We start from the raw sequence: 16,192 nt of genomic DNA on the forward strand, positions 1-16,192 counted from the left end.
CATGTTTTGGTCATTGTACAGATCGCATCTTAACCAGAGGTCAAGTCTGAGGTCTGGAAAATCCTACAACTTGTGCTAAGCTGTTTCCCATTCAGACTCACAGACAGTGGACATAAATGAAAACTTTGTCTTGTGAGGAAAAGTAAAGCAGAGATAGAAGGAGACCACCAATGTCTTAGTATATCTTAAATTATTTTTATATTGGTGAGTGAACATAAATATTCATCCATACTTTGAATTGGTCACAGAGAATAATTTTTATAAGAATCAAAGACGTTGTCTATGAAGCAGTTCCCCTGTATACGATGTAGAAACCAGTGTTAAAAAATCACATCTAGTTGTTCTTACTTCATATATTTTATTTTGTAGAACAGGCACACCACAACATTTTTAAGACTAAGAACAAACACAGTTAAACTTCAAGCATTAGGTCTGGAAGATAAAACTACATTTACACAGCACATGATACTGCATTATGGATTATTTCATGTCAACAAATAAACCAAAAATTAAGCAAATTAATCATTAAATACAACTTGTACATAGCGGTGCACATGTATGACTCACATGTACATGTACACATATTTTACTGCTTCACTCTCTAAGAGACATGGATCATTTTTATCACTAGCAACATTAAACATTTACAACAAAATGTTCCTACATATTTCACATCAGCTTTGCTTTTACTGCATGAATGTTGACATGTTTTGCTGTGGTTGTGCCGAGCACACAGGCTTGGAACCTAAATTTGATGCAAAATTATGAAAAATGCTAAAGTCAATTTTCTAAACCATTCCAATTCTTCTCTAGTGCAATCTGTATAAAAGGTTGCATGTGCAGTCAGGAGCACTTTGTCCTGATTTACCCATTTATTGCACAATGGGAATATAGTTAGCGCTGAAGGCTTCATTCTTTGAATGTTCCCTGAATTAGCTGAGCAGCGTGCTAAGATAAAACAGGGAGCATGTGCAGAACCCCCCGGTGGGCGTAGCAGACAAGGTACATTTCTTCAAATGAACTTACACAATGCTTACTTATCATTGATGTACCGTCATGTTCAAAAGTTGTTAAAGGTGGTTTTATAGTCCTTAAAATTCCAAGCTGTAGTTCTGCAGGAGAACTGATACGAATGACTTTGTGTTTTATTTTGACATAGGTCAGTCTGGATCAAGGATCAAAGCTGAAAAATATGCAAAATCCATTTTTACAAATCACATCTTTGTCAAAGAGACGGTACTTGTAGCACAAAGCATTTCAGGACCCTCATAATCAAAAGTTAGAGAGGTTTGTGCACAAAATGTAAAATAATTATTGTTTTATACATCTTGGCAGAGATCATTTAGATGAACACAAAACTTGGGGATGTTCGTCACTCACCACTGAGGCTCAATGCTCAGAATCATGAAATTTGTTAATTTTTTTCAGACTACATGGAGAAATAAAATAAATATGGATGATCAAGGACATGGAGCAAGCAGCTCGATCAGCTGAATGATCAGGTATATGCAGGAGAGACTTATATAATTTTCAACAGAGCCATTCCTGGAAAACAACCACAGATTTCTTTGAAATACAACAGAGCTCACTCAACATAATAGCAACACTGTAATTAGTTACCATGGTGAGAAATAGACCATCTTTTTTTTCAATCAGATAGTTCACAGAAAAGAAAAATTTTATTGACTCACAACTCATCACTATGCCGACCACGGAGGGCAGGGTGAGTGTTTGAGTCCACAAAACTCTTTAGGAGTCTCAGGGGTAAACCAGCCAAATCCACTAAAATTGAGGTAAATGTGATCAATTCTTCAGGCGTAAAAAGCACCAAAAACATTAAATGCCTCCATACTGCTGGTGTGGTGTCATCCAAGTGTCCGCAAGCCCCGACATCATATTTAACCCGAAACGACATCATTTACACCACAAAATGTGTTTTTGTGTTTAAAGAGTTGCACAAAAAATCTATTTCCATGAGATTTTGTGGAGGAGTGGGGCATGACCCAAGAAATAACTTTCTACATGTTGTAGCAGATCCAGATAAACATGGTTCTGGGAATAGTTTTGTCACTTTCTTAACATGGCTAGATAGGGCGTTAGCCTTGGCGGAGGTATGTGCTCTGCGATTGCTAGTTTTCCGTTGTTATTATTACACAAAATCTTTGTTGAGTTGTGCACACAGTGTAAAATGAACACTGTTCTATACAATGTTTTTCTAAAATATAATCAACAGGTGTATAACAAAACCCAGTAACACAAGCCCCCTCTGCAGCTGATACTGTTTCCGTTCATGTGAAACAATGTAATGATTGTGTGGAAACAGAGAAAAACCCATATTACACTGAACCTCCTCCTCAGCTCAAAGCTTTAGATCCTGTTTACTGCACACTGTCGAGACGCTGTGAAAGCCATTTGCAGTACAGTCACTGTTGTCCATGCAGGGCTGGGTTGAACACCATCAGAAGTCCATTGGACTTGTGTCTCAGACCCTGCAATGGGATGTTCGGGGGCTGCGCATTACTGTACAAATGAGCCCTGAATTTTCTTTCTCAGTCTCTGAAAGAAATTCATGTTTTTCCTTCCGATTCCTCCATGCTTTTCAAAAGGAGAAAGGATTATAGGGCAGAAAAAGGAATGCATAGCACAAAGATGACTAGCTGGTGAGAACAAATAACCTCCACACAAGTACACATATTTCTGTATGCACTGATTTCCTGGAAATGTACTTTGCTCCCTCGTGAGTTTCGTAACCACAAACAACAAAAAGGTGTCTGCGTGAATCAGATCTGTGAAGACATGAAAAGGTTTGAATAAGTGAAGTATAGAATAGTTGGATATCTGCTTATACTGACCACAAACTTAGAGGTGATTCGTCTTTGCAGTTTTCATGTCTCTATCTGTGTTTTTGCCCAGTTCTGTTCTGTCTTTGAATATACGTTTTAAAGATTATTGCTTTCTGTGTAGCCATTGTTTTAAATGCCCTTCACAAAACTCAGGGCTGCCGAGGGAATAAAATATAGAATAATGTGCTATACCATAAAAAGTAAACTAAAATAAACAACCATTTTACTGGGAAACCCTGCACAGCTCCTTATTCATAAAATTGTACAATTACCCAGTCATGTGGCAGCAGTTTCCAGTTACTTTTAAACAAAACCTGTTTGCTGTTGCAGTTTGGTTGTATATGATAATAATTTGATGGAGACAGGTTTGTTTTTTGGTCGCTGGTAGTCGCTGCACATTTCTCTGTGACTCACTCCTGACTTTTAATTGACGTCATGCAAACGAAAATGACCTTGTGAGATTGGGGCAGCTGCAGCTTTTGGAGCCAGACTATGCTCTGATCTGAGAACAGATTGCAGACACTGCAACAAAGATTGAGCTTTTATTACTCTAATCATATTCTGAAAGGTTTTCTTTTGTTGCTAGTGATTTTTTTTTAGTTGATGCCAACTTTTATCAGGCAGAGAAGCTGGAATGAATTCAGTAGCACACAGACAGCCAAAAATATAAAGATATACATTTCCGTGCTTGGAGACATTAAGATGCTTGTAATAACATGTAACATAATAATAATCCTGTGACCTTCAAAGGATGGATTATTATTACTATTATTATTGTATTCATTGTTTTTTGGATAGTTGGACAGATGAATGATTATAATATATTATTAATATTGTTATTAGTAGTAGTAGCAGTATTTTAGTATTATATTAATTTTTTTAAATACAATTTTGCCCAGGGGGCGAATAAAGGGAATAGGTCAGACCAACAGCAGATTTAAAGCAGCTATAAAGTTCAATGAGAAAGGATTACACAACAATTACTGGAGACTGATAAGGACCTGAATTGATGGGTCTCAAAACAGTTTACTACATGGATTGTGAGTTTTCTCCATGACTTTGTGAGGCTGTTGGAAACTACAGCTGTTTGTGTCTGTGTCCCTGCTGCTGCCTGTGCTGAGAGGTCTTTCATCAATAAAAACTCCAGAATGAGTGTCGTGCACGTGTCTCACAGTGCTGTCTTGCGCTTGCTCTGCAAACCCTCCATGACAGGGAATCAAAGAGGAGCAGAAATAGGTACGAGCAGCAGGACGGGTTGTAAATGACCCGTAGATCAATGTGAAGAGGATTTCTTTGCTGCTGAGATTCTGTCCTCCAGAGCAAACCGAAACATTTTTTTCCTCACACTTTCAGAGCATGAGATTCTGGGGGATTAATGGACTTTGTTCTAAACCCAGCAGGATCATTCATGCCTGTTGGGGCTTTTGAAAGAAAGAAAATCACAGTTACATCAAGACATCAGAATGAAAGCATTCTGTTGTGTAGCCTGTGTTTTGGCATAAACTCATTGCAAAGGAAAGACATTTCTTCCTTTGAAATGTGACCATGACATAAAAACCCTGTTTAAAAAGTCTAATGAAGATATAGTCTCATAATACATTACACCTCCTCAATGCAGTAACAGCATTAAAATGCTTTTTAATGATCAGATGCTGATCCAATGGATACAATCAAAAGCTGTTAAATGGACTTTGAGATTATTTTGTCAGTTTTTAAGAGCTGAGTTCATTGTTTTTGAACAACAATGCACAAAAAATAGAAAAAGTCCAGCAGACCAGTTGATGCTCCCTTTGACTTTGATTTGATTTTTACCTCCCAGTTAGGTTCGGGCTCAGGCCCCTCTTCAGACGATGATTACAGCCTCCAGCTTCTTTTTCTATTTAAATCCATCACAAAAATCATCTTCTCTTGCAGCTAAAATCCTTTGTTGTTCTGATGTTCAGATTTCCTGTCGACTTTGGGACATGAAGAAATCCTCAAACTTAACATTCTCAGATACTGATATTTGCCTCATGAGAGTTTTGGCAGCTATCATTTCTTCATTCAGCTCACAGCCACGATGGGCTCCACTGACAGGATGTCAGTTCTTCCTGTGATGACCTGTCTGGCCGTGAACAGCACATGTGTCTCTTTCAGGTTGTGTGACTGACTGGAACCACTCTGCTGTGAGGAGCCGTGGCCCGGCTCTGGTAAATTACACCTCTGCCCCGAGGACTCGTGGTTTTCGGGCCACGCGGTCCTACGACAGGGAGCGCAGATGGCTGCGGGCCGAAGTTCAGGCTCCAACCCGACCGCCACCCTCTGTCTCCTCCTGCACATGTCATAGAGCAGCCGCAGCTCCTGGCGGAAGGTGGGATTCAGGCAGCAGTAGATGAAAGGGTTGTAGCAGGTGGAGCTCATGGCCAGCCAGTGAAAGCAGAAGTAGAGGGTGTTGGAGGAGTGAATGGCCTGGCTGGAAAGCAGCACCACGTAGCAGTTGAGTGGGAACCAACAGACAGCAAACACCCCGACCACAAGAAGGAGCATGGCTAATGTCCGCCTCCGCTTTCTTCTCTGGGTGGCGTGCTGAGCGGTTGTGGTGTCACCGATGGTGTTGTGGCGCCACAACCGACAGGCCACTGTGGTGTAGGAGGCAGAGACGATGAGGAGCGGCAGCATGTAAAGTAATATGAAGGTCAGGAGGTCGATGTACTGCCAGTAGATGTCTGATGGTTCTGGGAAGTCTGGGACGCACAGGCTGCGCTCCTCGTCCTTACTGGTGAAAACAATCACAGTAGGACAAAAGAAAATATAGATTAGTCAGAGGTTATTATGCTGATCAGTTTCTTGCGTAATTATTTTGACAATAAAATGTTACATTATATAACATTACCTACACAATAAGTGCATTCAACCGTGAGGGTACAAACCCAGAACAGCAAGAATTATTAGCTTCAATAAAGCCAAACTACAAAGTGCTACATGTAAGTGATATATATTTTATTAAATTGTTAATGGTTATTAGACATCATCTTCTTTAGCAATAAGAAGAGATGTGTTTTTATCCTGCGGCAGAAGATGTGAAGACCTTCTGCTGTCCTGATGTCAATGTGGAGCTCGTTCCACCATTTGGGAGCCAGGACAGCAAACAGTCGGGATTTGTTGAAATGTCTACTGTTGATATTCCTCATAACCCAACGTGATCCAGAGCTAACATGATAATCTTATATTATCTTATCTGAACTTATCTTAACTTATCTTATCTTACCGTTTACCTTTCCTTACCTTATCTTACCTTCACTTGTCTAATCGTATATATCATCTTATAACGTGATACAACAGAGTTTCCATTATCCACCTCCTGGCTTCGGCCACCACCAGCAGACGGGCCTGAACTCTTAAAGAGTGTGTTGAGTCCAACGGTCAAAGTCTTTTCCTGTTACTTAACCCTGTTACTTAACCATGTAACTGATCCCTCCTGTTGAAATGTGTGAGGATGCAGTATTTCACGGTACCTGTATGTAAAGGTTAGGAGTTTCTGGTAGATTGCATGTGGGAGGGAGAAGCAGGTGGCCATTATCCAGATCACAACCACCCAAGCACGACCTTGAGCTTGGGACCTGCGAGGTCTCAAAGGGTGTAAAATAACCTAGAGTGAAAGGATGAATAAGTAAATGAATAAAAAAAATTACTGATTCAATTTAAACACACAAAATACATAATCTGTGTTTTTATCTGGTGCTTAAATATAAGCTCCATCTCCTGTTGATCAGTGAACAATTAGAGGCGCTGAAATGACTCATATGCAATTACAAACACAACAATGTCCTGGAGTGTCAACACAAGCCTACGGTCTGCGAAGCAAGCAAAGCTGCAGCGAGGAGAAAACAGCATACAAATCTCTTAAACTGTTTTTCAACATCTTACTCTCTTTTTAATCTATCCGTCTCAGAAACTGCCTGAATTCGTGTGCAAAACGAGTTCATTTAGCGATGACCCCCCTAAGCATTGAAGGGCAGATTATCCAAACTCAGATGAACTTTGTCGAAAACCAAACATCCAGCCTGCTGAAAAGAAGAAAAAATCCAGTCCAGTTATATCTAATTGAATTTCATGAATCCACATTTAAAGATGTGGAAAAGCAGTGATGGGAGAATATACACATCATTTGTTCAAGTAAATTTACCAGTGTGATATGATTTATTAAAAGTAAGAGCTCCACATTCAAAATTGTATGTTTACATAAAAGCTTAAGTTGTCTTATAATTTCCTCCCACTATCCAGAGATGAAGCCAAAATGTCCTGGGAGAGATGGAACTTGATTTTCAAGGTCCTGCCGCTGAACACACTCGACCAATCGTGAGTCATTTTCAGCTGTCAATCATGATGTTTCATCCAGTTTGTATAGCATTAAATGACTCAATTCACATAAATCTTAAGCTCTGATTAAATGAAGAGTTTAAGATTTATGTGAATCATGATGACATTTTTCTAATTTCCTTTCACCTTAAATCTTTGAAGCAGTTCCTCACTGTTAGTGAGATTATACATTTGGTCCACTTGTCCTCTACCTTTTTCTGAGCTGCTCATGTTTTCACTTTTCCCCTGTATCTAGTGTTGTAATGTCAATACTTTCGAATTAAGCACTCCAAGGTTTATTCTCTGAACTCTTCTGAAAGTGAAGGAATGTTTTAATGGCCAATAACAGAGCATTCACAGCGTAAACATCTGTAAATCTTAAAATGGGCACTTGGCTATTGTTTAAAGGTCCAGTGTGTAAGATTTAGGCGAAAGGGATCTATTGGCAGAAATGTAATGTAGAATAATCCTCATGATGTTTTCACTAGTTCATTTCATCTAAATTGTATGAATTGTACTTTTTCTTTACCCCAGAAAAGGCTCCTTATATTTAAATACTTTATATTTACATCGAGGGAACCCTCTCTACCTATTGTGGTGTCTGAAATGCTATGTGTAGTCCTCCCCATAAAAGAAATTTATCTTTGGGTTTGAGGCCCCCAGCTCCTAAGAAAATCTGAGGAATTTTAGGTTGTTTGAGAATAACTGAATGTATACATTAGAGCATTAGACCACGGCTCTAACTGACACCCTAAATTTAAGCTGGTGCTATTCCCTTCCTGACACCGGACAATCTGGAGGAAAGCCAGATGCATTTTCTTTAGGTTCACGCAAACAACCCTCCTATATAAACGAGGAGTTGAAGTTGCCCCTCAGAGGAGATTTACATTGGCCCCGAATCTCTCTCCAGGCAGAAGAGATTCACATTGGCCCCGAATCTCTCTCCAGGCAAGAGAAGAGATTCACATTGGCCCCGAATCTCTCTCCAGGCAGGAGAGATGCACATTGACCCCGGATCTCTCCATATGCAGATTGCATTGCTTGTATTGATGCTGAACTTTTTGTAATAAACATTTTATACAATTAAGACGGTGTCATCGGAGGTTCCTTCATCATCTTCACATCATCGCTACCCCAATATACGACACTATCTACTGTACCTTTAAGACTTCAAAAAAAAAAATTGTTAAGGGTTGAACAATCTCTATCTGAGTACATCAACAGAGACCTGACAGATAGAACATGTTGTAATGCAGATCGCTTGTACTCTCTTACAGAAACATTGGTTTTAGTCTTCTATTTTATTACTTTAACCGTAATATTCTTGGGAATTTTTGATTAAATATTTCTATTATGTTACTGAATCATCACACAGTAGACCAGCTTTTGCTGAAATGATTTAGAGATCATTTAGTTTGCTCATGTTCATTTAATCAGTGACGTGCCTGTAGAATTGCATGGCTTGAGAAGCAGATGTGGTTCAGCTGCAGACTTCTGTGTTTGAGTGGTTGATTTAACATATTTTTGTAGGTCGGATCATTTGGTGTGGACCGAATCTCATTACAGCTTGGGATGTTGCAGGTATTAATAATCTCTGACCCTGTGCATCCTAAACAATCACCAAGAAAAGTAATTCGCAAAAACATTCAGCATAATAATATCATTATCAGCGAAGAAGAAAAATGTTCAGGTCCGACAGGGAACAGTTGATAGTTACGTGTAGAAAAAATAGGATTAGGAGGATCAAGCAAGTCAGTGCCACAGGGAGGAAACTGAGAATCATAGATTAGAAAATCATACACATTTGTTTATCCACAGTGGTTATGGTTTAGTTAATTAAGACTAAATAATATGATTTTAAAAAATTTTCGCCTCTGCCAGCTAGTAGAGTCATGCATTTTTTTGTCCAGACTCCTATTAGGTCACTGTGACCTTTGATCACTGAAATCAGTTAATCTGTGTCCAAATGACAACTGGTCAAAATGTGAAGAAATATCCTAAATGCAGACTTGAGATATCACGTTTAAGAGGCCAGAAACACTTTTTGTAAGGTCCCCATGAAGTCTGACCTTTTACCATCAAAATATACAGTAATTATTTAATCCCAAAGTCTAAGTGAACAGGCGTTCTTAACACAATGTGTTCTCAAGGGGTTTTGGGAGGTTTATCCTTGAGTTAAAGTGAGAGGTTGTGCCAAACTTGAAGAAATTCACTCAAGGATTGAGATACAGTGTTCACAAGAATGGGATGGATGGACAACCTGAAAACAAAGCAGCATAAAAATGGTACTAAGTGGTCACATTACTAAACAGATCTGTGATTATTGATTTGACACTGGTACATTTGTGCTGTAGAGTGTGAATTAAAAGAGTTTAATCTGCAATTTTTCACTGGTGCATGAAAAGCCACTAAAACTGTGTATGTTAATTTCAAACACACACATCAGAGTGTATTTATCCTCTGCACAACAAACCAGTCAAATGTCTTCACCATGAGGCACATGTGATTTTCTTTAGACTTCTAATAATAGCAGCTGTTTGGTCTCTGGTCCATGAGCGGCGTAAATGAGGACCTGCATTTACAGCCATTTATGTCAAATTAGTCTTCTTTGTGCACCCATCAAACCTGTCCTAGAGTTAAATATCATGGCACTCTTTATCCATAATGGAAGTAAATCACAGTATATATGAAGAACCGGAGAGAAATGTACAGACTTGTAAATTTTTACATTAACTCTCCAATAAAGTGTAATACAAATCATAAGAAGATGTGCGTGTTAACAGTGCAAAATGAAAACAACGTACAACAGCACTTAGAAAGCCTTCTTATTAAGATATGTTCTGTCTAGATACTCCCACTGCTGTGCACAAAGGAAAGTGGAGCATTAAGAAAAGTGGTTGAAAATGCATAACAGAATTTCTGTTTACTTCATTCATTAATTTCTTTGACACTAACTGCAAAAACAGTATGTTATAGATTAGTGTACAGGTGGTACTCTATACCAATATTTAAAAATGAATATGTTGTGCTGCACAAATGTCTTTTTTTAAGAATAACAGTTGTAAGTCTTGTCTGACTCATTTAATATATGTAGCAATAACATTAAAATAATGTAATAAAAGGTCTCAAATGTAATGTAATTCTCCTGAAGCCATTTTCAGCTATGAACTATGGGTCTTGACATTTTTCCTTTCACTTATGAAGAACACAGCAGGAAATTGTTCGGGTCAGAAACATTTACAACGACAAGAACATTTCTGGAACATGCAGGTGACGGGCAGATCAATAACAGGCTCATTTTATATTATCTAATTGACTGTGAATGATTTGCCTGTTTCACCATTTTGCTCCTTTGCTGTTATTTGTGTTCAATCCCATGCAATACCTTTGTTATTGAGTCCTTATACCTCGCTCAGTGAATAACACCAATGCTTCATAAACATCCAGACTCCTTGTTGTCATGTTTTTTGCTGCTTATTGATGATCACAGCGAAATTCAGTTACAATTTGCCAAAACACACACTGGAAGATCTTGCAAATCGGATAACTCAATCTACCAATGAAGATCCAGTAAAATGATACACCTGCTACTGTACTTTGAGGAGGTATTAGAGTTGAAAACAACTGTTTCCAAAGACAAGAATGAACAGCCGTGCTTCAACTCCTGAGGTAACAGTAATAAATCACAGTTAGACAACAACACATTTGCAGCGACAACAGGATTTGTGGCAGGTAGATATCCACCGTGTGCTCTCTGTTGACTACTCTTATAAGACTTAAAATGTGAGGAGTGTTTGGTGCTGATAACATGTTAGTTTGTATGCCTCCGTGCCGGGGATACATTCTCAGGTTGTCAGCACGATATCGCAAAAACTCCTCCAGGGAATTTCTTAAAATTGGGTTCATACTGCATTTAGATAATCCTGAATAACAGCTAATTTCATATGAATGCAATCTTTACCTGCGGACAACCAAAGCTGACTCAAACAACAGTGTACAGATCCTGTATATTCACATGTACAGTCTGTTTAAAGAAATTAGGCTTGCTGTGACCTCACGAAGCACATTTTTTGCATTGTGAACACGATATCTCAAGAATGACGGGGACATTTTCTCGAATTAGGTACAAACGTTCACTTGGACTCAAGGATGAACTGATTAGAACTTGGTGGTGGAGGGTCAAAGGTCAAGCAAACCGTGACCTCACAAAACACTTTTTTGGTCTTGGGAACGCAAAAGCTCAGAAACACCTTGAGGCATTTTCTTCAAATTTGGTACAAAGGTTCAGTTGGACTCATGGATGAAGTGATCAGAATTTGGTGGTAAAAGGTCAAATTCATGGTGACTTCATGTTCTTGTGAACGTGATATATATTGGGAACATTCATAGGGAATTTCATCACACTGGCACAAAAATTCAATTGGACTCATGAGGTCTGATCAGAATTTGGAGGACTGTTTTCTGGTTTGTATTTAACACACTACCTACAACAAGCTCTGACTCAAAATGTTTTTCCATGACAGGGTTTTCTTCCCAAGGTCTCGATATATAAGTTATTTCAAATGATTCAGGGAACTCAGTCACACACAATATTAGGTTTCCCTTTTTTTGTGAATTCCATGCTTGGCTGGAAGCTTTGTTGCAGTTGGACAGTTGGATATTCTGTGCAATGAAAAAACATCCTTACGTAGCACACACCATTGAAAAGAATGAGCAGCAGTGCCATTGTCGTGTAGTTACAGGTATATGCACAGTTAGCAGCGTGTAGAATTAGGAGCTGAGTCGGCATCATTTGGATTGAAGGATTAAAACAGAAGGAATAGTATGATTCAGTTTTTTGAGTAGGCGCAGACATTTATTTTGAAAGAGATTTATTTACTAAACTTTTTCTGGTGAAGAATATGTTGCATTCATCATCGAAGACACCCACAGTTTTGGAACCTAAGTGGATATTTTTTTGCCACCTGTGAATAAAAAATCTATTTAATGGGCTCCAAGCATCCCTCCATTAACATGTAAATGGACGAGTGTTTGGTAGAAAAACAGTGCGTCTCCGATAAACAGAGGCTTTACTAACTGTCAATGACAAATTCATGTTCACTGCATAACAACATAGTATCACACCACTAAGCTATATGATCTTCTGTAACAGAGGAGCATCACTGCACCATCTCCTGAGAGTCGACAAACCTGACGGCGGTCCAGTGCGATGGCCGTCAGTGTGAGAGTGGAGACGTGCAGGGAGCAGTACTGCACAAAGCGGCTGATGTGACACATAGTCCTCCCAAACACCCAGGTGCTGTTCACGAACCGGACCTGGGGGAAAACACACACACACACACACACACACACACACACACACACACACATAGAAAGAGAGAGGGAGCTCAGGTCATTTAAATCTGTCAAATTCCAGATCCCATCCATCCATCCTCTAAATTGTCTATCTTTTGAAAATGGTCAAGTCGAGGCGATGTGACGACTGATTCTATAATCACCACTAAAGCACAGATCAAACATCCATGATCAAATACCTGTGAAGTCTTTAAATCAATATTTAATTCACTATGGGGAAATACTTGTAAAGCTTTTGTTTCAAAGAAAGCCATGAACCCAGGGAAAAAAAGGTTAAAACCCTGGATAATGAAATAGATAGATATCTACAATGGTATTCACCCGATTATTTCTCTGTTGGGTGGGGGGGGGCTAATGACTCCAATAGCAATTCTGGGACGGTATGGTACAAAGTGTACGTTTCTGAAGGGTGTAATAAAAAAAAGGGGAGTAAGCTGCAAAGTAAAAAAGGTCAATCTTTCCCCTATGAAAGATATTTGTATTATGTTATGATTAAAGTGTTCTATTTAAGGTATTTTTTAATGATTTCAAGTATATCCACAAGTAATATGGTCTGAAAGTTTGAATCTTTTTTTCTTTAGTCTGTGCTGCCTCTGCATTAGAAGGAGTAAACAACACACACACTTTACATATATAAAGTCATATATATATATATAATGTTTATTCCACATGTGGGTGAAGGCTGGTCTTACCAGGGTGAAGGGTGTGTTGAGGACGGTGATGAAGATGTCAGCCACTGCCAGGTTCATGATGAACAAGCTGGTGGCGGATTGGGCGCGCTTGTTTTTCACCAGCACATGGCACACCAGGATATTCCCGAACAGGGACACCACGATGATGAGGGAGTAGGCGGCCACCAGCAGCACCTTTACACCGCCCTCCTGCGACTCCCCGCCGCGGCTCCTCTTACTGGCCAGGGAGCGCCAGTCCTCCAGCAGCCCCTCGTCAAAATCCAGGAGGAAGAAGCCGGAGGTCCGGTTCTCCAGCTGAGCCACCGACACGTTGAGGAAATTCTCCCTGGAGGAAAACATCCCCCCCGCCACAAGTGAGGAGTCGTTGAGGGTCTGTCCCGCAGCTGCTGCTCTGCCAGAGCTGCCAATAACCCAGAGGAGCAGAGAGAGGTGCACACACACAGCTGGCATGTTGTTTCCTCTTCTCCTTCTTCTTCTTCTTCTTCTGTGAACTAGTGATGAAGATAACGATGCCACTGAAGAGATGCGGAGCCGCTGGAGCAACAAGTTGCGTGATGCGACTCAGCAGCGCTGACTGCTGCTTTTAAACCAGTGTGCGTGCGTGTGCGTGCGTGGCCACAGAGACTGCAGTGATCTCCAGTTTCCACTCTTACTGATTTGCAGCAGTAAAACTTTATCTCACAGGTCAGAGCAGAGTGGTGCGTTGTTTGTGTGTTGTTTGTGTGTTGTTTGGTGCATCGTCTGTTCCTCCACGAGAATCTGCATGAATTCAAACATCCTTTAAAACATGGAGGAACCTCTCTCGTGTGAATCCACAAATTCAACTCTTGTTTGTGGTTTTTGACCAAACAACCAAATGGATGACCATCATTTACCTCATGTTTTGATTTGTCACTGTGAGGACAATAAATGTCCCTGCAGTAGTAAAAATCCATTTATAAATGTTGCCAATTAATTATATATTTTAATGAGAAATAAAAAGATTAATTACAAAAAGAAAAGATATGAAATATTAAGCCTTCAATGAATAGATCTAATTATAAAGGAGCCACAAAAAAACGAATTATTATTATTTAAAAATACATTCAATTATTTATATATGGATATACATAATGGAATTTAACTATTTGAAAATGCCGTTTAAAAAAGTTAAACAAATAACTGGACTCACAAACTGGATTGGAAATATACATTTTTAAGCTGGTATTTAAAAGAACAATCTCCTCTCCCATTTGGATTTCTGATTTCCTGCAGCCTTTTCTTTTCCACCCTCGCTGAGTTATTTAGATACTCTGTTTAATACTTCCCTTTGTGCCCTGTGCTGGAAAAAAATGGTAAATCAATGCAAATTAAACAAGGGATATAACAACCTCTGTGATTGGTTAGGGATCCAATACCCCATCTTACTACCCTAGCTATTAGAGAGCAAGTGGCTCCATCTTCACCAATTAGATCTAGTTTTGAAATGCACCACATCATGTTTTCGTGTAGGAGACGTTTGGAGACGCTGCTGAACCTGTTTGATCTGGACAGGCAGAAACTGATTGAAACAGGAAACGGACTAAATGTTCCTGGTTGAGTCATTAGTCACAATTCGACTTCCAGCGATGAATGCAATATAAAGAATGAATAGGTCTGAAAGGTTCCTTTCAGAGACAGTTCCACCTCTTTGTTAGTCCAGAAAAAGAAATCCCATTCATGCAGCTTATAATTTCCACTGTTGCTTTTCTTTGTTTGTAGTGTTTTCTGCACAGGCGTACTCATACATGTATGTTGGTCATGCAATATTATGAAATATTATTTCTGATTTGCAGCTGTAACGTGTGAGCTCCATAATAAAATCCCGCTGGGGTCAGACACAGTCAGTAAGTTTATAATCACAGTCAGTGTGTCAGACATCAGTGGTTAGATCTTAATAAAACTTGATTTATAAAATGATTCATGACACCTGACGACATTGAGATTTGATATAAGATCATAGTGACTTTCAAGGAAGCTTGTGTCCTCACTCTTCAACCTATGTCAGGTCTTGTCATGTCGCTTCCAGTCTTATTCTGAATTAAAACCAGAGCAGAGAGAGCCATACCCTATGGAGTGACTGATTGTTATTGAACTCTATAGTTGCGGTTTAATTATGATATTTACCAGCCCAAGAATAGCCAAACATCATATTAGGAAACAGCGCAGGAGCTGTGTATGACTCAGATCAATAATAAAGAGACACTGAGATGTTGTGCTCACTTCATTACAATGCTCCTTTCCAACAGAGACATAATATGTGTCTCATGTGGTGCCTAATTTGAGATGGGTTTTGTGTAGCTGGTAATGTGAATCACTTTTCAAAAACTCAAGCTACCTCTCTTTTCCCCCTGCAACCTTTCAAAAGACCCTTTTGCAGCCTGCAAAGAGTTCCATTAGTTTCCGTCAGCAATTCTCCGTGAGTTCTGTTGTGGCACAGTCTAATCAGGGTCAAGGGTGCTCAGTGGCTGAAAACCCACCAAACAACAATAGTGCCTGTCAAAAAAACTATAGTTGCTACTGCTAAAATTAAACAGCTGAGGTTTTATAAGTACCAAACATTGATGTGCAGCGCTGTCAGCAGAGACAATTTGGGATTACTTATCTTGCCCAAGGACACTTTGGCACTTGGAATGGTTCGAGGATGACCTGCTCTACCTCCTGAGCCACAGCTGCTCACTATTTATGATTACTGCCTGAAGACATATTTGTCATTTAGTCATTGTCAGTATTTCCAACAATTTGAATGGCACTCAGTAGAGCACATACATCTTCTGTGGCCCAACAGTCCCCTTCAATTTATCCAAGCTGCTCTAATAGATATCAGTTCCCTGAATATGCCTGATCTGTTATCAAGATCCATGAATTATTCCCTGAGAAATCAGTGAAAATGTTTAAGGTAGTCACGAAATTCCTTGCTCAGTCTCCTGATCTACATCTGCACCA

At 39.4% G+C, this 16,192-nt stretch overlaps 1 protein-coding gene across 1 annotated transcript; it reads right to left on the minus strand.

Annotated features, from left to right (window-relative positions):
* Nucleotides 1-354: 354 nt before the first annotated feature.
* Nucleotides 355-13,927, minus strand: LOC109637792 (G-protein coupled receptor 83). Its single transcript, XM_020100357.2, has 4 exons — nt 13,229-13,927; nt 12,372-12,497; nt 6,338-6,471; nt 355-5,598 (listed from the first exon to the last, which is right to left on the minus strand). Exons 1-4 carry the CDS (start codon nt 13,676-13,678, stop codon nt 4,887-4,889), a joined length of 1,422 nt encoding a protein of 473 aa, XP_019955916.2. The 5' UTR covers nt 13,679-13,927; the 3' UTR covers nt 355-4,886.
* Between the last annotated feature and the right edge of the window lie 2,265 nt (nt 13,928-16,192).

The sequence above is a fragment of the Paralichthys olivaceus genome, chromosome 8 (assembly GCF_024713975.1).
Source record: "Paralichthys olivaceus isolate ysfri-2021 chromosome 8, ASM2471397v2, whole genome shotgun sequence".
NCBI lineage: Eukaryota > Metazoa > Chordata > Actinopteri > Pleuronectiformes > Paralichthyidae > Paralichthys > Paralichthys olivaceus.